General features: G+C 35.3%; 1 protein-coding gene across 1 annotated transcript in view; it reads right to left on the bottom strand.

The window, feature by feature from the left end:
- The window catches only part of CWC27 (CWC27 spliceosome associated cyclophilin), a 193,598-nt gene that overhangs the window by 157,792 nt on the left and 10,809 nt on the right, over positions 1 to 24,997 (bottom strand). Inside the window, exons 3-10 of the mRNA XM_047087094.1 lie at positions 20,731 to 20,843; positions 17,848 to 17,991; positions 16,061 to 16,159; positions 15,323 to 15,426; positions 13,537 to 13,606; positions 5,548 to 5,627; positions 4,325 to 4,358; positions 2,922 to 3,076 (exon numbers count right to left, since the gene is read on the bottom strand). Of these exons, the coding sequence (XP_046943050.1) occupies positions 2,922 to 3,076; positions 4,325 to 4,358; positions 5,548 to 5,627; positions 13,537 to 13,606; positions 15,323 to 15,426; positions 16,061 to 16,159; positions 17,848 to 17,991; positions 20,731 to 20,843 (799 nt within the window). The remainder of the gene's footprint in view (positions 1 to 2,921; positions 3,077 to 4,324; positions 4,359 to 5,547; positions 5,628 to 13,536; positions 13,607 to 15,322; positions 15,427 to 16,060; positions 16,160 to 17,847; positions 17,992 to 20,730; positions 20,844 to 24,997) is intronic.

Genomic DNA, 24,997 nt, shown 5'->3' with positions numbered 1-24,997 from the left:
TAGTAACATATGTCAAACCCAACAAAGAGAGACTGGAGAGGCTACAATTGGCACCATCTAATTTGGGTGTTCACCCAGGCCACGGGGAGTATACTCAGGAGGTATTTACGACTATATTACCCCTTGCCTCGTAACTTAAAGTTCAATCCAACTCATTAGGTCTTCCATCCCAACTTCAACATCCATATCTAAATTCCTGGTACTATCATAATAATGATATTTCATATTCAGTCAACCTAACATAAGTCATAACTAAAACACAAATACGACTTAACTTTACCAATAAGAGAGTTGTTTTAAAACAAAGGTCAACTAAATATCATGGGTCAACAGAACACAGCTGATCAAACCAGAACCTGTTCAAACATCAAAACTAATACCACTCTGGTTAACCTTGAAATATTTCTATCAAATGTTTAATGATTATAATTTGAGGGTATGTGTCAGTATTTTTTTTATTCATATTTCAATGTAATGAAAATAATTTAGAAGAGTAATCACAATATAATTACATTTGATAGAAATTACACAAAGACAATTTCTATAATGATTATAATCATCACAACAAACCAATGATTTCTAACTATTTGGTCTGCTTGTTACGTCTGATTTTATCCTTTGGTCTTTTATTATGAATCCCTACACGGATGCTAAAAAATAGGGCAGACAGCTGAATTTGGTTTATAGGATTAACTTGCAGCAGTTGAGCTCCACCTACAGGCAAAAAAATAATTCTTTACAATCAACTTTAAAATAGGACGTTCCAAAAGACCAGCGCCAATTAAGCCCAAACTTAAAATTAACCTTAGGTGCTTAGTAGAATAACCTGGAGTGCTTTTTTTTTTTTATTATTTTATTTTATTTTATTTTATTTTATTTTTTATTTTTTTTTCTAGAGTGCTTTTTTAACCTTAGGATGCCGTAACCAAAATTTCTGACAGACTTAGTCAGGGGTGGGGCCTATTCTTAGGTGACCTCAATGTACTGAAAAGGTTGAAAGACACTGATTTAAACCTTTACCAGCACATATCTTTTTAAAACATCAGAAATACTTAAATATCATATTTTATTCCTTATAAAATTATTTCAGTCCCAGTATATTGACCCTTTTATTTTATTTTTTTAACATAACACTAACTTGAGAGTTAAACTATAGTGAAGCTGCTATAACTAACTAATAATTTTGGACTTTTTTTTGTACGCAAAATAAGTGTTCATGAGACAAATGTGGAAATTTCTAAGTAAGAGTGAAAAACTGTATTTTCCCTTTGAAATCCTGTACTGTCTTCTCTATCCCGACCTCCTTATTTTTCTTTTATTTCTCTTTGAGGGCAGGAGAGGTAAGATGAAGGAGGGAGAGAGGAGGATGTCAATATTGAAAATGTGGGGGAAGAGGGGAACAGTTAAAAATAGATGTTTTGGTGTTTTCACTATTTATTAACGCAAATTTTGCCAAATAAGTTTTATTTAGTACTTAAAGAAAAGTCAGCTCTGCTAAATTGTAAGTTATATTAATTACAGGGTGTATAAATATTGCAACTTGTATTAAAGCCAGTAAGACAGGAGAATTGAGGACTTAAGCACTTAAGCATAACAACTATTTGTTTCATCTGTTAAAAATTCAAAATGCATTTTTTTGTCACATTATAAGCCTAATCTGTACCATATTCATAGTTCTTAAAAATTAGAAAATGCATGTTTTGAATGAAAATGAGAGAGAAAAAGCATCCTTGATTGTATGTATAATCTGACTTAAGGTTACAGACTTGATATGATATATCAGCTCATATATGATCACTAAAACATTGTCAATAGTTGCCCAATGTTAATCTACTATATTTAAGTACGATTTCTGAATATAAGGGTTTATTACCATCAGTGGAGATTGCTGACAATTACTTTTCAGGTTACATGAAGGAAAAAATTGAGGAACCGAAGCAGTGCCAATAGGGAAATGCCTTTTATTTTTAAGTTTTTCTATATGAAGTGGAGAAACATAGCAGAAAAATAAGAATGTTGCTGGGGTTCCTGGGAGGCTCAGTCAGCTAAGCATCCAACTCTTGGTTTTGGCTCAGGTCATGATCTCACAGTGCTATGAGTTCCAGCCCCACGTCGGGCTCTGTGCTGACAGTGTGGAGCCTGCTTGGGATTCTCTCTTTCTCTCTCTCTCTCTGCCCCTCCCCTGCTCACTCTCTCTGTCTCTCTCTCAAAATAAATACACTTAAGAAAAAAATAAGAATGTTGTTTATATGTAGTTACACCCATCTTATCCCCAAATGTAGGCAATCCAAAGAAAACATTTTTAAGGCAGTATTATTTAAAATGTATACCATAAAGTTGAATAATAAAATCACAAAGGAGAGTTTTTCAATTAAGTTGAATTTCAGAATATAGTGTTGAGTCACAAATTTTAACAACTCTTCACTATCAGACATTTGCTGAAATTTCTTTTCTGACAGAGATTAGGAGGGGTATATGGTATAAATCAGAGTTGAAAAGATAGTTAAGAATTTTTTCAGGCCTGCACACTTTCATAACCAGTTGTGACATATTTTACTCACCTAAATCTAAGGACTTGGCTTTTCATTCTATAAGTTACTCTACTGCTTGCATTGGTATTAGACAAACACGGCCTTCCGCATCTAACTAATATATTGCTTGTCCCACATATAGAAATTTGTAGGGGCTTTTAAAGAAGAGATTAGAGAGAAAATGAAGAGGAATTTGACTCGAGGGACCACTGTCGTAAGTACTTTAAAACTGTATGTTAGGTCCCCAAACAGGCTAACACACAACTGGCATATCTATCAAACATTATGAAAATAGTGTTCTGAAAAAGAAGTGGAAGAGAGGACTCAATACTAATTTAGAGTGAAGGAGAGAAAGACAACTGACACCAGGAAGCACCATAACTGACTCACCTGCGGGTAACCAACTTCTTCACTTCTCCCTCTCCAGTGGACTTCACATTTGCACCGGTGTCCTTTTTTAATTTTTTTGCAATCCTTTCTCTCATCAGGTTCTTCCCATCACCATCAATATATTCATCATGCTCTGCACCTTCATATTCTCCATCCTGTAGAAATTGAAATGCAGTATTTGCTAGGCATCCCACATCCCCTTACACCACCAGAGATCCATCTCCGACTCTCCACATTGCATTCTAAGCCAGTTTTGTTTTTTTATTTTAAATTAGTAAGGACTTGAAGCATTTGCTACAGGCGGGAATACCCGTATGGTCTGCTGTAGGCCAACTACATCAGTATGGGATACCTGAGTAAGGAGTGTTTGCTCCCTTCACACACAGCCCCTCTGTGCAGCACAGGCGGTGCTCCCTCTGTATCACCCAGGATATTGTGTTGTCCACATTTCTGTTCTTTCCCAGGGGAAATGTAACTTCTGCAGGCAGTTGGCCAGCATACCGACCTCAACCAGAGATTAATTCAAGTAGATGAGGAGAAGGTGGAGAAGCTTAGATTTCTTACTATAATTGAAGTCACAGCAATTACTCCCCTTCTCAGAATCCTCCAGGGGACCCTCAACTCACTCAGGACCCTGTACAGTCTGTACTCCCTGACACAATCTCCTACAACTCCAGGCCGGCAACACCAGTCAGCTTTAGCGCTGGTGTTCTCTCCATTCAGAAACACCCAAATTCTATGCACCTGCACTGCTTGCTCTTACACCTCCTTTAGGTCTTTTTTATAATCAGCTTTAATAGCCAATACAATTAATAAAGATCGCTATAGTCTTGAATGAGAATCTTCTGAATTGTGTACATCAAGGAATACTGCTATAAATGACTGATCTAAGCATTTTCCTATACACTGTGTAGGATGCCCACGCATCAACTTTTAAACTTTTGTTTAAAAAAATTTTTTTTTATGTTTACATATTTTTGAGAGAGTGAGAGACAGACTGTGAGCAGAGAAGGGGCAGAGAGGGAGACACAGAATCTGAAGCAGGATCCAAGTTCTGAGCTGTCAGAACAGAGCCCGACGCAGGGCTCAAACTCATGAACCGTGAGATCATGACCTAAGGCGAAGTCAGACACTTAACCGACTGAGCCACCCAGGCACCCCAACATTTAAACTTTTAACACAATGAAATAAAATCAATGACATCTGAATTTTGAGTATTCTAGTAGTGAGAGGGAGAAAAATGGGCTAGAAATTCATATATGTATGATTTCAGTTTGTAGGGAAATACACATCTACATGCACACTTGGAAGGAAATACTTCAATCAAAATAAATGATTTAGTTTTCAATCTTTAAAATTTTTTTAATTGTTCAAACTATATTTATAGTAAGATTAATACTCACATTAGCTGAATCTCCTGCTGCATCACCTTTTTCGCTACAAAAAAAATGAAAGCAAGTAAAGTTTACCTTCAAAATGAAACTAATAAAATTATTCACTAATCAAAATTTAGAATATTTTGCTGGGATTAACAGTTCAAAACATAGGAATTTCAGAATGGCATTGTAGAGCAAACAGAAACATTCTAAAAGAGATTCATTTTTACAAATAGAATAATAAGTATGCCCGATTAGCACATATACAAATTCACTAGAATTAACAGAAAAAAGCAAATAACAACCAATAGTGATATTTTTATGAACAGAGGAGTTGAGAAAACAATTTCTTCCATTGGCTTGACATATTCTGGCTGAAAAGGCCAAATCCTTAAACTACCAGGATATTAAGAAAAGATTTTTTTGAAATAGAATTTTGTAACACAAGCTAAATTCAGTACAATAGTGTTTTAATCCCCATTTGAGACATTGTCCCAATATCATGTGCAGTTGTATTTAACAGTAATACATCCTCCCTTCTCAGAGAGAAGCAACAAAGATAGAGTTTTCTGTTAACTCCTAAAATATGTCAGAAAAAAATACTCAATGAATTGGTCTAAAATACAGTGACTTCACAAAACTTTTCAACTCCGATTTGTTTACTCATCATAGCAACTGGTACAAAATGCTTCAAAGCAACTTGGAAATTTTTTTTTTTTTCAACGTTTTTTTATTTATTTTTGGGACAGAGAGAGACAGAGCATGAACGGGGGAGGGGCAGAGAGAGAGGGAGACAGAGAATCGGAAACAGGCTCCAGGCTCCGAGCCATCAGCCCAGAGCCCGACGCGGGGCTCGAACTCACGGACCGCGAGATCGTGACCTGGCTGAAGTCGGACGCTTAACCGACTGCGCCACCCAGGCGCCCCAAAGCAACTTTGAATTAAACATTAAACTTAAAAAAAAAAAAAGCAAACAGTTTCCTATTCAAACTATCCCAAGATTTAAAAGTTTAGCACTTAATTTTAAATTTAATTAGTTCAACAGAGATAGATAGTAAGATGAGTGTAAGAGGCCAGTGTGCTTCCCTCCATTATGCTAGAACCTCTACTATCTCCATCACCAAAATGCTTTTTTTTGTCTGAGTTGAAAAAACTGGATTTAAGAGAACAGACCATTTTGTCACAAAAGCAGTGAGAAAATATCTGAGCCAGAAAATAAGGATTTGGGATCACATTGGTAGCATACTAACCTTCCAACAGCTGGCACAGAACTGAGATGGGGATCATCCTTAAGCAAGTCATGACTACTTTTGCTTTTTCCCTTCATGCTCTAGGAAGAAATATATGATATAATCATAAGTGAGGAAGAAATAAAATAGTCTTCCAAAAGGGCAAGTTAACAAATTTACATAAAATCTAGTACTGCTGTAATGTGGCTAGCAAAAGATATATGTTCCTGAAATTTTCAGCATAAATTAAAGCTTTATAAGTAAGAAGCTAACTCTTGCATTGATAGAAAATATTATTTTAAAAACACCTTTTCTTCCAAAAAATGATACATCCTTCAAAATAAGTTACCACAGAACTGCACATATACATGTATTGTTTCTCTGAAGAACCCGATCACATTCTCTGACCTTTAGCACAGAACCAGAGTTAATAGTTGAAAAATAAAGATCTCATAGGCCACTTAATCTAGTCTCTCACCCAAAGCAGGAATCTCCTTGACATCGCTGCTGACTAGTTAACCAGTATCTCAACACCTGAAAGGAGCTTACAACCACACCACACACACACACACACACACACACACACACACACACACACACCACCCTTTTTAAATTCTTCTAGTCTTCTCTTCTTGGACAGTTCTCTTTCTAATTGGAGGGTAAAAAATCCATGTGCAATTTCTAACCATCCAACCAGTCCTAGTTTTACCTTCTAGAACTAAAACAAACTACAAGCAATGTCTGCTATTAGGCATAGTGAATAGAGTACAGTTTAAATACAAAGAGATTGGTAGGTATAATAACGACCCCCTACAGATGTCCACATCCTAGTCCTCAAAGCCTGTGAATATGTTACCTGACATGGCAAAAGGGACTTTGTGGATAAATTAAGGATTCTGAGATGGGGAGATTATCCTGGTCTATCAGGGTACATCCAATGTAATCACAAGAGTCCTTACGAGTGAAAGAGGGAGGCAGGAGAGTCTATCCCATAATGATAAAGCATGAGAAAGACTCTACGGGCTATTGTTGGCTTTGAAGCTAGAGGAAGCGGCCACAAGCCAAGGAATGCAAATGAGCTCTAAAGGTGGAAAAGTGAAGGGAAGAGATTCTTCCCAGAACCTCCAGAAGGAAGGAAGCCCGGCCAATACCCCAGTATGTAGCCCAGGGAAACCTGTTTTGGACCTGTGACCCCAGAAATGTACCATATAAAATCTGTTTTGCTTCAAACCACTAAATTGACAGTCATTAGTTACAGCAGAAATATGAGATGAATACAAATATATTAACATCTTTTTAAAACTAGTTAAGTATAAACAACTAGGACGATAAGTAAAGTTTAATACAATTTAATCAGGCCAGAACAGTTTGTAAATTAGACTGTTCAACATTTCTGACAACTTCTGTGCAAAAGGCCTGGCAGCAGTCTTCATGTTGTGTGCACCCCCAGATCCAAGTTTTTGGGAGACTTTAATTTCTTGGAATAAATGAGAATAGGACAAAGCATTCTTATTTTATTCTCAAAAGTGGTATATTTGTCCATCCATATAACTTTTTATGGGTGAGAAAAAGAGTCTTTTTATAACTTGGGATTTGAGGTAAAAATGTTAGCATATCTTGCAGTGAGAGAAATGCTATGTGTATCACTGTGAATGTGGCACAGTTTACTCACTATTTTTTAAATCTAGCTATTGAGATACCTTTATAATGAAACTACCACTTAACTTGCCTCATTGAAAACTGCTTGTTTGATTGCAGACTTTCACATGAAAAATATTTTCTGACATCTGTTTTTAAATTAGACACAAAGATTTGGGAGTAAACTTTAAACCAGTATGGACAGTTGAATAAAACTATTATTTAAGAAAGCAAAATGAAGGCAGGGATCCTCCAGATAAAAACTCCCCAAATGTTTGAAGCCTAGGACCACATTTTCACTTAGTTTTTACATCTTCAAAGTATATCCAGCTTGTCAAGCATTCTCCATGTGCAGTGGTTTTTGGCTTCATCCCCATCCTTCGTAAGATCCTCCCTTCCTCTGAATGCATCTGGTTTGTCAGTATCCTTCTTAAATGTGTTCTGAACTGAACAAAACGCTGCAAATGTGATCCCTCCAAATGCAAAGAATGTTAAATTCCTTATTCAGAGACCTTACTCTTCATAATTCAACTAGGACTCATGGCCTATAAAGTCTTATACCTATTCAGCTGATTGCATTAAGTTCAAGTACAGAATTTACATGTACTCCTATTCCACTTTAACTTCCTAGTTCAAATAATCATGCACAGGTTGACAACAAAGCACTCTTTGGGCAGAAGTATTCAATCAACTATAAACCCATCTGACTATAATATCTCCCAGATCACATTTCCTCGTGTTGTCCACAAGACTCTGACAGTATGCTTTCCAGAACTCAAGATATGTTATTATGGCATCCTCCTATCATGCAATCCTATCAAAAAGGAAATGAAGTCAGTCTGGCAAGTCACTTAACTAGAGTCTCAGTTTCCTCATCTATAAAGGAAGGAAGTTGGACTAGATCCCTTTGAGCTGTAAAATTCTATTATTCTAAAAGAGATTTTATCAGGTAGTAGAAAGATACTGAAATAAATAATGAAGGAAAGCTAACCCATGTGGGAGAGGTACTTTGTCAGGAATAAATGAGTGGGGTGAAGTTGTCTCTGTAATCCCACACTGATAATCCATAAACCAGAGGGGTTCTATCTTATTTCTACTTTCACATAAAGTAAAACCCCAAAGCCCCAGTTCAGACTTCAGCATTATTAACTTGTGATGTTAGACAGGTTCTGGAATAAAGCTTAACACACTGTGGTGTCAATGAACTTGATAAGCAAATGAATAATGAAACAATTATTTTCAAGACTTCTAGAAATATTTAATTTCATCCATCCAGTGAAACTGAAAATTCTTGGTCATTGTAAAAGACACTTATTTGACTTTGGTTCTAATTATTACCTACATTTAAAAACAGTAAGTCTTACTTTTATCTATTGGTCATACTTTTCCAATATTCAGGCTAGCATTCATTTTTCTTAGCAAGGTCTCATTTAACCCCAAAGGTAAACTGTATTGGAACAGTTCTCAAAGTCTGAAGAACAGTACAAAAAGAAAATATATAAAATCTACTTCCATTTTTTTTTTTTTTTTTTTTTTTTGGCTCTGGAGTTTGTCTCATGCCCTCTAGAGAATTTCCTTTCCTCTAAGTCAACAACCTGCAATGATTTTTTATTGTTGTTGTATTTTCTCAAACTAAACTTATTCATGTCTCCATTATATAAACAGACCAAATAGCTAAATTCGGTAAGCCAAATATTCTGCACAGTGTGCCGAGACCCATTCACATGTGGAGAATGGGTTGTTGGTGGGTCATGATGTACAGGATGCCCTTCAAGGCTGCTCAAGCTACGATCCAGGAGCCCCAGGGAGTGCTCAGTAAGAGCACTAGGGCAGTTATGTGGAGTTAAGGCTTCCAACCCCAAATTGTTGGTGAAGTTTTTTGCCAACCCAACCCTCTAGACTGCTTTAGCATGAGGGCAGCAGCGTCTGAATAATACTCACAATCATATTAGAGACTGTTTGATAATTCTTTAGCTCTCTGAGAATATAATACAGATTATAACATAGAGTATACTGTTTAAGACATTTGACTTTCAAAAACATTTTCCAAGACTGCATATTGTATCGAAGTAATGACTACCCACGTCCTTATTTCACAATCTAAATGGTTCAGAGTATTTTCATGTTACAAGGAGGAGATGTAAGGCTCGGAGAGACTAAGTAAAGGTCACAAAGTATCAGTGGAAAGCAAAGTGCCAATATGAGTGTGTATGATCCCAAATCCATGCTATCTCTACTCCAACCTACTGTCACTCAAAGATGACACAGTTTACCATCAAAGAGCCCATAGCCCAGAACTCTACACACTTAATATGGAAGAAAGAAAAGGGTATAATGTTTGAGTAGTATACAGTGAGAACATAGTCACATATTTCTTGTGTAATAAAACAAAATGGATGTTATTAAAAGGAAAATGTTAACTATCACAAGAGAAGCAAAGGTTAGATCAGAAAAAGAAACAATTAAGAAAAGACATTTAGAAAGATGGTATTTTAGGTGTTGAAAATAAGTGTGACTTTGACATCCAGAATGGGATAGGACTTCAGGCAGGTGAAAAACGTGAACAAAGACACACAGAAAAGAAAATATAAAACATTTATGTAGAACAGCAAATAGTTCAGGTCTGCTAACAGTGTTTCCTACATTTCCCTGATAAGAATTCCAGGGAATTCATTAAAAGTACAGCTTCTCAGGCCCCTTTCTTGGAGATTCTGATTCAGTAGGTCTGAAATGAGGTGTAGGAATGTAATTTTTAATTTTTAAGGAAGTATTGGACCTATTTTCCAGTGGTTTTAAATGGTTTAGGAAGTATTAGACAAGGGCGCCTGGGTGGTTCAGTCAGTTAAGCGTCTGACTCTTGATTTCAGCTCAGGTCATGATCTCAGTGTTCGTGAGATTGAGTCCCGCATGGAGCTCTGGGCAGTGCAGAGCCTGCTTAAGATTCTCTCTCTCTCTGTCTCTCTGCCCCTCCACTGCTTGCGATCTCTCTCTCTCCTTCAAAGTAAATAAATAAACATTAAAAAGAAGAAGAAGAAGAAGAAGAAGAAGAAGAAGAAGAAGAAGAAGAAGAAGAAGTAGTAGTAGTAGTAGTATTAGACCAAAGGGCAGAATTGGTAAAGGGGGATCATGGCCTTACTTCTATAGTTAACAGAGTGTAACTGTGACATCTTAAAGAGGTTTCAGGGTTTCAGGAAGACTGTTCTGAGTAAAAGAGAATAAAAAGTAAGAACTTGGGAGACCAGTCTATAGACTAAGGCAGCAGCCCAGGCTAGAAATGAAGGCCTGAATGAGGGTAGTAGCAAAAAAAGTTAAAAGGAAAAATAGATTTAAGATATGTTATGGATGAAAAATTGGTAGAATACTACAACAAACTGGTTTTGCAGAGAAAAAAGTAAGAAAAACACCAGAATCTAAAATTTTTCTTTAGAGGATACTGATACCAGGGAGTGGAAAAAGAAGTCACAGAACAGGGAGAAGTCTGGAAAACAAAGATAATGAACTAAGCCTTGGCTAGGGCTTGGGTTACTAGTAAGATATTCAAATAGAGAGAGATGGCCAGTAGGCAGCTGGTGAAAAGAAGAATAAGCCAACTAAAAGATACGGATTTGAGGGTCAGAAACAAACATTTGATAATTTTATCACACAGCATAGAGTCAGATGAGAGAAATATGATGACACAATACTAGGCCTATACTATTCATTTGATAATGGACTGTGGTCTGCAATTTTCTTGGCAAAAAGGAACGAATTTAGTCTTTCCACTGTGTGAAGTGTTTTTCAGGTTTGAGAGCAAACATAAAGGGCAAGACAACACTATCTGCGGTACTCTCCTTTTGCATTTCAACCTTGTAGCAAACACAAATTGCTTTTATCACGTTCACGATATTCAGTGTAAATTAAACATTTTGTTTGTTTTACTTTGTACAATAATAGTAAGCAGCAGCAGCAGAAGATATGCTTTAAACATGTAACACATACTGTTGTTACAAATAGAAAAAATTCAAACTAATTTCCTAGTAAAGTCAATCCTAAACTTACTGAACAAAACTTACTTCAGACTAGAAATTTAATTTGACAAAAAGAATGATAGAAGAACTCCTTTCTCCTACCCTGGCTCTGTCTCCAAGGCAGCTCCCTGGCTCAGCCTGATGTCCAGGACCCTGTGGGAGTTAGGCAACAGCAGGGGGCCAGCTGCACTGAGCTGCCTTCCACCCCAGAATGCTGTGCCACCAATGCAATTTCCCGCCAGCCTTCTAGATGGCTTCGGCTGGGAGGAGGCAGCTTCTGAGCACTTGAATCGTATTAGAGACTTAAATGGCTATAGAAACCTAAGACCAAAACTCTGATTTTACTACCTCTTAATTACATTGGTCTTGCACAGTGACCTAGCCTTTCTGAGTACTGATTTCTTCGCTTAAATAGGAATAATATCTATATCACATGGCCATTTTAGAGATTACATAAAATAAATATTTATTTATAGTGGAGCTAAATCTAGTGGAGTCAAATGACGGAGAAGACACTCCAGACAAAAGGAGAAACAGGAGTGGGGGTATTGTGGGGAAGGCATGGGTATGTAAGGAAACTTGACATCTTCAGAAAACATCAGTGAAAGGGACTCCTGGCAACTTCCAGATCTGACATTTGTGGTTTTGTCCATTTACAAATATACCCACAGGATCATGACATGAAGTATATCTTTCATTTTAATAAGGCACAAATTTGAATCATGAATAATGCAAAACTAGTGCTCTGACATCTAAAGAAGATAACTTCAGACATACTGGGGTGCCAGAGTGATCAATGATACTGAACAGGCCTAAAGAAAGGAGGTTTTCATATAAAGATGTATTTAACTTTGACACCTGAAGTAGAGATGTTTCCTAGAGAAAAAATCAAGAATGTGGGATAATAGCCCAGAAATAATATTGGGCTGTGTTCCTAGAGTTCAGAATTATTAGCATATAGGTGGTAGCTGAATCCATGGTATCAAACATATCACTCAAGGACACTGAAGACAGCAAGACAAAAATTATGACCAGAACATTTCTCTTTTTTTAATTTTTTTTTTTGATGTTTATTTATCTTTGAGAGAGAGAGGTGTGTGTGAGCATGAGCAGTGGAGGGGCAGAGAGAAAGGGGAGAGGATCTAAAGTGATGAGGGAAGTATATGGATAAAGAATTAAAAACAAGGGTAAAAATAATGTGCTTTTTAAATCAATGCTGTCATTACTGTTGGTTAGAAATAGGTAACTATTTCTAAGCAAATAAGGCAGTGCTAAGTTATGGAATTTTAATTACTATAAAACTTTGAACCTAATCCTTTAGGTCTCCGTGTTCACTAATCTTCTTTCTTTCTTTTTAAACACTGCAAAAAGGTAATCTATTTACAGAAGAGTGGTTTAAAGGCATTATGGCTTTCTTTACAAACAGATGTAAGAACAGGAATTGTCCACTTTTTAAAAACTCTGCATTTCAACCCTCCACTATTATTATAATGTACCAAACTGCTGTATCAAAGGCAGTCCTCCCTCCCCTTCCTTCCATCCTTCCCATCCCTCCCCAATTTGATTCTCTAAATAAATTTCCATAATTTCTTCATCATCCGTGGGAAGACATACCAGAATCTTTGGGAGTACAAACCCTTGAGGATGATTTTCTTGGAGTATATTTAACAGATTCACTGCTCTAAATAATGGCAAGGCACCATAGGTGTTCACAATGTATACTGTGATAAAAGTGATATTCAGGAAAATGATACTTATAGGCCTAATGGAAGCACTGGTAGGGTCAAAGGCCAGGAGGCAATATATAATCCAAATACATGTATCTTATACTGAGGCAGACATAGGTTCAAATCCCAGCTCTAGCTACTTACTAGTTGTGTGAGCAAATTATAATCTATCTATACCTTAATTTATTTATGGGTGAAATGGGGATAATGATAATATGTATCTTAAAGGGCTGTGATGAGAATTAATGACATTAATAATATATAGATAGATAATATTAAAATGAATGTAAGACCTTGGTCCGTCACTATTTATTATAACAATGATCATAATCCTTATCATCTAGCAAATCATTTAAATAGCAATTAAAATCTGAATCACAAAGTTGAGTCATTCTTTAACTCTAGTTCTGACTGATTAAAAAAAAAAAAAGCCAAGTTAAAAAACCCCACGAAATTACAATTTTAAGAGGGCATATCATCTCAGGAGTTGTAAATATTACTAACAACAGGTCATTTTACAAATCAGTTCGACGAACACTTCCTGACTGTGTACTATGAAAAACATGCTGTGCCACATGTAGCAGGAGATACAAAAATACCTTTTATAATTCAGAACAAAGGGCAACTTAGCGTTGTACCTGACTAACTCGATTTACTTCCTCCTCTTCTTCTTCAGCTTCCTCTCCAAATGAAAGTAAACTAAAATTTCTTATCAAAAAAAAAAAAAGGAAAAAAGAAAATTAAGAAAAAATTAAACAAAACTTATTGCATTTTCAAGGCAATAGAATAGAATATACAAGAAGAAACACATTTTGACCATTCAGCAGTATCTAATATGACTTAGGATTCAGCAGAAATCTACTAAGGATCTGTATTTTCAGCATAATGTTAAGGCATTGGCTTCAGACCATAGATACTTCACATATTAGATGAAACTAGTGACTAAAACCCATCCTGAGCACGACCATTAAGTATACTAAGTCAAGCATGACAGAAATAATTAAGCTTTTTTATATACATAAATATTGGTTAACAAAATGGAGATTTCTGAAAAACTAATAAATATATAGCCCCAAGAGCACTACAAATGGGAAGCAATTAATCTAGCATCTTCCAAAATAGGTCTTAAAATTTAAAAACTGATAAAAGTTATGCAAAATTGTCAAATAAAAAAAATATAAGCAATAATCTTAACAAAAAAAGAGCCCATGGGGAAGAAGAAACTGTCTTCTCTGAGGCTTCAAATTAAAGACATCTCAAGGAAGATAAATAATAAGTTATTAAAACTCTCTCTCAAGTATTGGAAAAATAAAAGATTTGGCAACAAAGAGGAATTTTCTTTCAAAACCTAGATGCAATCAATGACTACCAAATCATCCCTAAGATATTTGCTATGAATTAAAAACAAACAAAAAACAAAAACACATAGCTTTCAGGCTTGTTGCCAAGATAAATAATAGTGATGAAATACTGTATCTGAATATGGTGACAGTGACCTTTCACTCAGAGATAAACTACTCAAAATAAATGAATCAAAAAATAGGAGAGCAAATATATAGCTATATAAGAATTTATTTTGCCACAAGACATCAACTGCTTATTAAAGTGGCTCATATTTGACAGTTTATAAAAGTGACTTAACTTATATTGTAGGATGTCACAAAAAGAAACAAATATGTATTGAATACCCATACCACTGGGTGTTTTCAAATTCCTCTTCTTGTTTTATCTTCATAACAACCAGGTGTTGTAATTATAATCTCCATTTTACAAGATGGGGAAGCTGGGGCTCAGAAATATTAACACACTTTGCTTCTTATAAACTGAGGCAGGATTACACTTAGAACTGTCTGAATCTATCACTTAGGAATAAAATAAAATAACTAATATGGACGCTGGAAATCACTAAAAGATTAAGCTGAGATCTGACTCTCTGATATCTATTTTTATAAAATAGACAAAACTAATAATGTGAAAAATACTGTTGACAAAATACTGAAACTTATTTACTCCAACACAGGAGCGAAAAATTATGTAACCATGCAGTCATTATATCATTCATACTTTACTTTCCAAGTTCTTTATACTGAGCATATATTAATTGAAAAATTAGTAAAAAAAACCAAAAATTCTCAACTCATTTACATAAATAATTGCTATAGTGATCATAAATATTTATCTGTTTATTAATACAGATTTCATATAGACAGCTGACACAATACTTCTTCAGATTAAGTTCAAGTTATATACAGTTTTTAAATATAAGAAATGAATTTTTAGGAAAAACCGCATAATTCAGATATCTTCCTGGCCCACACTGGCCTCCCCCTTCACTAGTAGACAGTTGTTACAAAAGGAAATAAAATGAATTAAATGAATTCTTCAGCTTTTCAATCTGAAGAAAAATGTTTCTATTATGATTACTTTGTGCCTTTGGGCTTCAATTTCTTTACTTCCTCCTCTGGTTTCTCTTTTTTTGGCTTTTTTATTTCTCTGGGAATGATGTCATCAAAAGGATTAAACAAAACCTATGAAAAAATATTTTGAAAACATTATTCCATTTTTTAAAACTTCACAAAAAATTAACACCAATATTTAATTATGTTGACATTAGCATTTATATTTTTTGCTCACATAACTATTATAAGTCTAATATATATACTACATAAAGTGCTTCCACTTACATGGTCTCATTGTATTCTCTCAATAATCTTATGTGCAATTAAGTACAGTGTATTTTATCCTTATTTTATAAAGAGGAAAAATATTCAAGAAACCTTAATATCTAGTAAGGAAGGCAAACTCAAGGGTTTTGACCCCAAAGCAAATGCTCTTAAGGACCTTGCTTCCTCAATGAAGGATCACTCTTAAATTACTTAGGAAGTTACTTCATTCAGCTAAATAAGTCTAATTCCTCTAACTTTCCACTGTAAATCAAGCTTTTCATGCATTGGATTATCAGCTAAAGTCTCATCCTTGAAGTCAAACCTTCAATTAAAAAAAAAAAATTCTTAATCAGAAATTGCACCTAAATTACACAGACAAATTCTGAGTTGTACTATTGATTTAGTATAAAGCCTCCATCCATTAGTTTAAAATACTAATAATCAGTTTCTTTTAAATGATCAATTAAGCACTGTATCTTAGAAATCATGCTCCTACCTCACAACTTCTTATTTTATGTGGATTGCGTGGTCTTTCTTCCTCATCAACGTCTACTTCTGTTAGCCGTAGCATGTTATATACTGTATCCCCTGTAACCTATCAGATAAGAAAACTGCAAACTATTATAATTATTCTTTGAATTTTTCTTAACGTTTATTTATTTTTGAGAGACAGAGAGGACAGAGCGTGAGTGGGGGAGGGGCAGAGAGAAAGGGAGACACAGAACCCGAAGCAAGCTCCAGGCTTTGAGCTGTCAGCACAGACCCCAACGTGGGGCTCGAACCCACGTACCGCGAGATCATGACCTGAGCCAAAGTTGGACCTTAACTGAGCCACCCAGGCGCCCCTATATTCATCTTTGAAATAAAGGAAGACTTCTGAAAATATTTTTTTCAATAACTAAAAGGAAATTTCAAATTTTTATATAGGAGCATATGTAGTAATAATGCAAATAAAGCAATTTCATCTTAATCTTAAGGGGGAAAAGGAGAAATGGAGTTCAATCCCTTGATAACATTTTTAGGAAATTTCCTATATATATATATATATATATATATATATATATATAGTATCAGTTTTCATTAAAAATAAAAATATAATGCCAGGTAACCTCCTACTGAATGACAACTTTTCATTAAAAAAAATAATAAATTTAGATTTTATAATTGGGCAGAACAAGCAAATAAGAACACGTGGAAGTGCTTTACAGATATTATCTTGTTTAATCCTCATAAACATCCTAAATACAGGTCCTTATACTCCTTATCTAGAGAAGAACATTGAGATTCAAAGAAGTTACACAGCGACAGTGTTGGCCTTTCTGAATTCTCATCACTCAGCTATACTTTGTCTCCAGTGCGAAAGGTATATAATAGCAATTGTAAAAGTGGTTCACAATGACAACCTAAATCTCATTTTATTATATGCTGTTACTTTTTTTTTTTAATAACAGGAAGGAAAATCGTTGAACATCAGATAACCAGTGCTGGAGTGGTTCAAATGTGCCAATGCTTATTTCTTCACCTACGTTGTTAAGTTTTAAGCAACAATATTGTACTACATGTTTTCAGCATGAGTCCTTACATTCAACATTTCTCAGGAGTTTTAAAGCAATACCAGTTTTCCAGTTGTGCTCAGTTTGTTTTTTCCTCTTCATCATCAGAAAATCCAGTTTCATCTAGGCTGTGGGGAAACCATTCCTACTGAACCAGCAGAGGGAGCTGATACACTAGGGATGTGTAACATGCCTAAGACTTAACACATGTGGGAATGTGGGAATTAGAAGAGAGTGAGAAAACAAAACGGTCAGAATCCTCCTTTAAACAAAACGGTTCAAAATTCTACGGAAATGATATTCCCTCATATGACGCTAAACGTGAGCAGGATTAAATAGCTCCTATTCAAAATAGTATTTCAGGTAAAAAGTTTTAATGTTAACACAATTTCCACTTTAAACTTTAAGGAAAACTTAAAACTACTAAATCTTGTTACCTAGATAATGCCTAGGTTCCTAAGAATGTAGAAATAATATTAGCTGAGTGATGCAGTAGCTAATACCATCGGTATGTTTTAGAAAAAGGAAAATTTTAAAGTTATAATCAATGACTTATTTGAAACATACACACATAAAGTTCAGATGGTCCTTCATAGTTCACTATAAAAGGGATATATTCCACCATTTTTAGAAATAATAAAAAAATAACCCAGGGAATATTTTTATGAGGGCAACTCCTAGATAAGTTGGCCATATGTATCATAGAAGCTGAAGATAACTGGACACAAACCTTTCCAAAAATGGTGTGCTTATTGTTAAGTTCATCTGCTCGACCCAGTGTAAAGAAGAATTGGCTGCCATTATCATGAGGACCAGCATTTGCCATGGCAACCAGCCCTCTCCGATTAAAACGTAACCGTGAGTGGAATTCATCCTGAAGCATTAAAAAAAAAAAAAAAAAAAAAAGTTTAGTGAATGATCTCAGTTATAAGGACCTTCATAGTCAGTAAACAAGGTTCTATACAACTTCTAATCAAAAATGCTAAAGTTTTATTTAACTGATTTTCAAGTATAAGCAAATCCAGTATTTATTCCCTCGATGCTATTAAACTTGACTTCACTAGCCTGGAAGTATCTTCTAAATATACACAACCACAAATTTAGCCTATTTTATGGGAAAGCTGCCCATATTTACACAGAAGAAGACATTCAAAGGGTAAGTGAGTTCAAACTCATTCCCCTATTCTTCACATCCCTCAAAGTAATCTAACTTTTTAGAACCTTCTATTTTTTTCTCCAAAAAAACCTACCTTTGAATCACGGCAGTCTTCAACTACTGCCCTTCCCCACTCTGTTCTAAAGGTCATGAAAAAATTGCTTTCTTCTTGGTTTTTAATTCAAGGAAACTACTATAAATTGTTTTACTCTGTTTTTTACAGGTCTTTGTTAAATCTTTTCTGAACAAGCACTGGTCCCATTTGCCAGTTTTCCAAAGAGCAAGAGCAAGCCTTTCTAAGGTGAATTTCTTGCTATGGGAGGGCTCCATAACCTACATTAGTCTCTCCGTTAACAGAATTTCATTCCAGGCCTGATGCTAGACTCATTTATAATATAGCCATGTTATGTAATCAATGCTTTTCAGAAAGAAAGTTATTTTTCCTTAATAAATAATTGTCAAAGATTTGAACTCAAAGAGTTCTAACTCTGTATACCCCGTGAAAAATGACCTAACTAAAAAACTTAACAAGGTAACCATATTACCTGGACACAATAGGCAAAAATCTCAATTTAGAAGGAAATTGTCAAAAAGAGCTATTCTGTTACACTGAATAACAGAATAAAGGAATGCTTCCTACTAGATGGAAGCTCCAAAATCCGGAGACATCTCAATTTGGTAAAATACAAAATAGTTTTATAGTGACATTTGAGACTTTTTTATTATAACCATTACTCATTTTCTAAGGCCATTATCATCTGGAAATTAAAGCAAACAGTTCAAGTGTTGTTCTCAAGAATCACACAGTGACCCAGTAAAAAATTAAAAGAAACTCCAGACCCTCTATCTCATTAGTAAAAACATGATGTCTTCAAAAATTCTCTCACTTTAAGAACTAATGATGTTTACTCATTCAAAGAACATGATATTAGCCCCATCAGATAAAAAAACAACATTTAGTGTTTACTTGAACCCTCTGTGATTTTAATACCTTAACTAGGACATTAACTCTTTTTTTCTTTTTAGTTCTGTGTTGGCAGTTAACAAATCAATCACCTATTCTTTTTTTAATTTTTTTAAATGTTTATTCATTTCTGAGAAAGAGAGAGAGACAGCGCGCACGCACACGCACAAGCAGGGGAGGGGCAGAGAGAGAGAGACGGAGACACGGAATCTGAAGCAGGCTCCAGGGTCTGAGCTGTCAGCACAGAGCCTGCCTGCTGCGGGGCTCAGAACTCACAAGCTGAGCCGTAAGATCATGACCTGAGCCAAAGTCAGATGCTTAACAGACTGAGCCACCCAGGTGCCCCATCACTGACCTATTTTTGATTAATATACTTTTTTCTAACACTTTTTATGTTAATTCTTTCTTCTGTCCCTTTGTGATTTCCTGTTGTGTAATGCATTTTCCACTATAGGGGTCTACTGTGCACAATTAAGAATGAATTCTGGGGGCGCCTGGGTGGCGCAGTCGGTTAAGCGTCCGACTTCAGCCAGGTCACGATCTCGCGCTCCGTGAGTTCGAGACCCGCGTCAGGCTCTGGGCTGATAGCTCGGAGCCTGGAGCCTGTTTCCGATTCTGTGTCTCCCTCTCTCTCTGCCCCTCCCCCGTTCATGCTCTGTCTCTCTCTGTCCCAAAAATAAATAAAAACGTGGAAAAAAAAATTAAAAAAAAAAAAAAAGAATGAATTCTGCATTGGACCAAATTGTGTCTCCCCAGAATTCATAGGTTGAAGCTGTAACCCCCCAGTGTGACTGTATTAGAGACAGGGCCTATGAAGGGATAATAAAGGATAAATGATGTCATAAGTGTGAAGCCCTAATCCAATAGCGGTGATGTCCTTATAAAAAGAGGAAGAGACACCAGAGCTCACTCTCTCTACCATGTAAAGACACAGCGAGCAGGCGGCCGTTGACAAGTCAGGAAGAGAACCTTCCCCAGAAATTGAATGCCAGCAAGCTGATCCGTACTTCCTAGCCTCCAGAACTGTGACAAACAAATTCCTGTTGTTTAAGTCACCCTGTCAGTGGTATTTTGTTGTAACAGTCCAAGCACATTAATATAAATTCCATACAGTATTAAAAAAAAATATTTTAAAATAAAATGGCATATGAAATGTTCTAAAACCTTTTTACATTTACAGAGTTGTAGATATCAGATACAGTCAGCTATCAAGAATTATGTTATGTAGTCTTTTTTTCTGACTCACATTTTCCTCACTACCATCATTAGCTCTACCTGAATTCAATCTAGCAAAAAATTAGCAATAAGACAACTCTGAAAGAATGCTTGATAGGGTAAGTGCTGCTCTTATCCCTTATAATCCCAAACATGTGATAAATACCAGATTTTGTGCAGTAATGTGAAATGTAGTTTTTTCACCAGGGGCACAGTGATTTTCAATTAAGGAATCCAAATTGATTTGCAAATAAATAACAATAAAAATTCAGTCTCACCTTGAATGGGGCTCCATAGATAGATTCTCCACCAGTCCCTGTGCCAGTAGGATCTCCCCCTTGGACTATGAAACCAGGTACAACTCTATGAAAAATGGTGTTGTCATAATATGCTGAAAGAAATTTAAAATAATTTAGCAAAGTCTAAAGTGAAGTATATAGCTATCAGAGTTAATATAATTAGAGTCACAAGATCTCCCCCCCCCCAGAATGCTAAATAGGCTCCTAAACCCAAACCTTTTCTTCCCTACTTATTATAAAATGCCTACTCAAAACAGCACAATTTCTACAAAAAAGCATGACTGTTGTGTTGTACTTATTTCCAGGAGTCTCTCAAATTGCATTACAGTTTATACATAAATATATTATTTGGAAGCTTTTAATATACAAGAGAGATCACATATGATCTCCTAATAGTACTTATTATCGGGAACCTAAAATCACGAGGGAGACTTCACCAAGGAAAAGAAGTTGCATGTGGGAGAAGCATGGCATCTCGGTGAGGTAAATCATGAGCAAAGAAGTTGTTGAGAGCAAAATGGCAAAAATTAGGGTTTGACTGAATCAGGGAGTTTATATTAAGAAGTAGCAACAATGGACAATATGAATAAGAAAAGATTCTCAATATCATCAGTCATTAGGGAAATGCTAATCAAAACCACAATGAATACCACATCACACCCACTAGGATGGCTATCATCCAAAGGAAAGGAAACTAGCAAGTGTTAGTGAGGAGGTGGTGAAACTGGAGCCTTGTACATTGCGTGTTGGGTTGTAAAACGATACAGGCACTGTGGAAAAGTTTGATGGCTCTACAAAATTTAAACACAGAATTATCCATCAATCTTACTTCTATGAATACATCCACCCCCCAAACTGAAAACAGGCACTAAACAAATACTTGTATATGAATGTTCACAGCAGTGCCGTTCGCAACTGCAAAAGGAAGAAACAATCCAGATGTCCATCAATGAGTGAATGAATAAACAAGATGAGGTATTTACATACAGTGGAAGATTACTCAGCCAAAGAAGGGAATGAAATACCGATATGCACTACAACATAGATGAAGCTCAAAACTATGCTATGTGAAAGAAGCCACACACAAAAAGTCATATATTATATGATTCCATTTATATGAAACATCCAGAATAGGTAAATCCATAGAGATGGAAAACAGATTGGTGGTTGTCAGGGGAGGAGAGAGGGGAGAAGTGGAAGTGATTGCTTAATGAGTAGTTTTCTTTGGAGATAATAAAACTGTTTTGGAACTAGACAGAGGTGCTGGTTGTGTAACATAGCAAATATACTAAATATCATTGAATTGTCTTTGAAATGATTACTTTCATGTTATGTACATTTCACCTCTTTTATAAAAGATCCCTGAATGAAAGGAAAAAAAAATTATTTTTATCTCACCCAAAGTAGTTTTGAACTTATATGAACTAATCAGGTGAGTACAAGAGGAAAATTTATGTAGAATATAGGTGTAGCCCTGAGGTAAGTGCTGAATAAACAGACTCTATTATTGTTGTTAAATCAAACAAACAAAACCCAAATAGCAACAGACTAGACTGAGGTGGAGTCAATTACTGAGTATAGGCCTAGCTCAGTCACACACTGAGGCTCGCAAAGAGAAAGATGGGAAAAGCAGAATTTCCTGAAAGCTTCGCTGAGCCTGCAGAACTGCCTGACATCAGTTTTCGTGTCGTCGTACAAGATTATGAATGTCTTTATTATATAAATAAATAAATAACATTGAAAGGAGTCTTTTCCTACTTGCACCTGAACACAGCCTAAGTCATATAATGACAAATACAAATCAAGTGCCTACCGTGGGCCAGGCACTGTACTGAAAAATTACTGATAGAATTCATGAGGTACCTATTACATAGATACTCAGTGACACTTCATGAGTCAAAACAAGAATGTGGTTTATCATAATTCATAAAGTACTGTAATATAGTGGCTTGCAGGCACCCTCATAATTATTTACATTCGCAAGATATAACTGGATATAAAATCCATATTTTAAAAAATCTAATATGTAATCTAACAACTGTATCCAGTATAGAGGATAGATAGGAAGAAGTAGACAGGAGAAACAACTGATTTTTTCAAACCCTTCTCCCAGTGAAGTTGTTGGGCTGTGTGCACAAGAGGTCTCCAGTGCAAACAAGTGCTCCTTGGTTACAAATAGAAACTAAAAACTAAAAGGTCTAAAAGTATCTCTCCTATACCCTTAAGTAACCATTTATTCAGGTTAACCCTGTATGCAGCATGCAGGAGGAGTTCTGAGTCTTGGCTTTTGCTAGCTGCTAGCTTAAACTCCATTTATTTTTTCCCCTCTTTTTATTTTTTTATATTTATTTCGAGAGAAACAGAAATAATGCGAGTGGGGAAGGGGCAGGGAGAAGGAGAGAGAAAGAATCCCAAAGAGCCTCCGCACAGCTAGCGCAAAGCCCAACTCTAGGATCAAACTCACAGAATTGTGAGATCACGACCTGAGCCTAAACCAAAACCAACAGTAGCATGCTTAACTGACTGAGAGCCACACAGATGCCCCTCTTTTTTCCCCTCTGTTTAAATCACTGGGATACAATTGACATTTAACATCACATTGGTTTCAGGTGGACAACATAATGATTCACTATTTGCATATATTGTGAAATAATCACCATAATAATTCTTATAGTTAACATCCATCACCTCACATAGTAACAAATTCCTTTTTCTTGCAATGAGAACTTTTAAGATCTACTTTCTTGGCAACTTCCAAATATGCAATACAGCATTATTAACTATCCTCCACATGCTGTACACATAATTTTCTCATTATAAAATTAATATTATAAATTAATTCACTGTGTTCTGAAGATTAAATAAGATAATGTGGAGGCAATCTATAAACTTTCAAGTTCAACACAAATGTGAGGTCAAACTTTAATATTTTCGTTTAAATTCTATTTCGTTTAAATATGCAACATGCCCCAGTCTACATCAGAAAATGATAATAATCCTTTAGGTCCATAATATGCAACCAATCAACTTTTTTTTTTATCAGATCTGCTTTTTCAAAATATCAAACTCCCAGTATAGAGAATGGACTGGAAGGAAGTGACAAGGCTGGAGGGACAGGGAGCAACTATTGTCCCAAGAGTAAACCATGACTGTGACTTCTACTGAGAGGCACATACTTAAGAATTCTCTAGAATAAGACTCAGAAATCTATTAGATGTGAGGGAAGGGGGATATGAAAGAGATCTTTATTATTTGTGCTTTCCAATTTTAAAATAACCCATCTTACTCCTTTTTCCTATTAAATCTTTTAGTGATATTGGCTTTTTACTTTAAGCTTTTCCTTTTTATATTCCTAATTATATTCCTGTTGGATGAATGAAATTATAATACCATATATACTGAGTAGGAATTTTCTATAATTACTCTACACCATAATTTTATAATCTACCATGGCTAAAATTTCAAAATTCTACAAAATCTCCATATCCATCATTTCTATTTCCATGTAACTCATTCATATCACTGCTGACAATGCATTTATGGTTGTCTTTATAGTTTACTATGTACTATAATAGATTTTGTGGCATGCAATAATGTTTATTTGACTTTCTTCTTAAATGTTTTTATGTATCATTTCCATAAGTATTGTGAAGAAAGTGATTTTCTCATTTCATTATGTCTGGTAATATCTTCCTAAATTTTCTCCACTATTGAAGAAAGACATTTTCATGTATCTTAAATATGAAATAAAGTTCCTATTTGGCCTCTGTGGTTCCGGTATTTGCCATTATAGTTTTTATTTCTGGCTGTACAATGTATGGGTATCATGGTACACTTTATCTAATTATATTTCTGCCGAGTACCATATAGAAATTTACATTTGCACTTTTAAGTGATTTATGTGTATTTTTCTAGAATCTGGTGTTTGTGTTTAATTTTATAAACATTATCATTAATAACTTTTTATTTATAACTCCTTTTGTTTCCTGTCTGCCCTGTTTATTTTGGCCTCTTAGGATTTTTTTAAACAAATATTTTAGTTTTTTAAAGATATTTCTGTTAACCTCTTAATTTATACTTATGTTGGTCACTTCTAAAGAATAGGAGGTAAGGGATAAAGATAACTGATAAAGAATAGACCTTTTTTTAACTTTTTTTAAATTATTATTTTAGAGAGAGAGAGAGAGAGAGAGAAAGCACAAGTGGAGAAGAAAGGCAGAAGGAAAGCGAAGAATCTCAAGCAAGC

This window comes from Lynx rufus, unplaced genomic scaffold (assembly GCF_022079265.1).
Source record: "Lynx rufus isolate CCGP_SWC_20201006 ecotype Redwood Valley unplaced genomic scaffold, mLynRuf1.p SCAF_1, whole genome shotgun sequence".
Lineage (NCBI taxonomy): Eukaryota > Metazoa > Chordata > Mammalia > Carnivora > Felidae > Lynx > Lynx rufus.
Note: the sequence above shows the minus strand (reverse complement) of the source record. Positions and strands in the feature narration are given on the sequence as shown.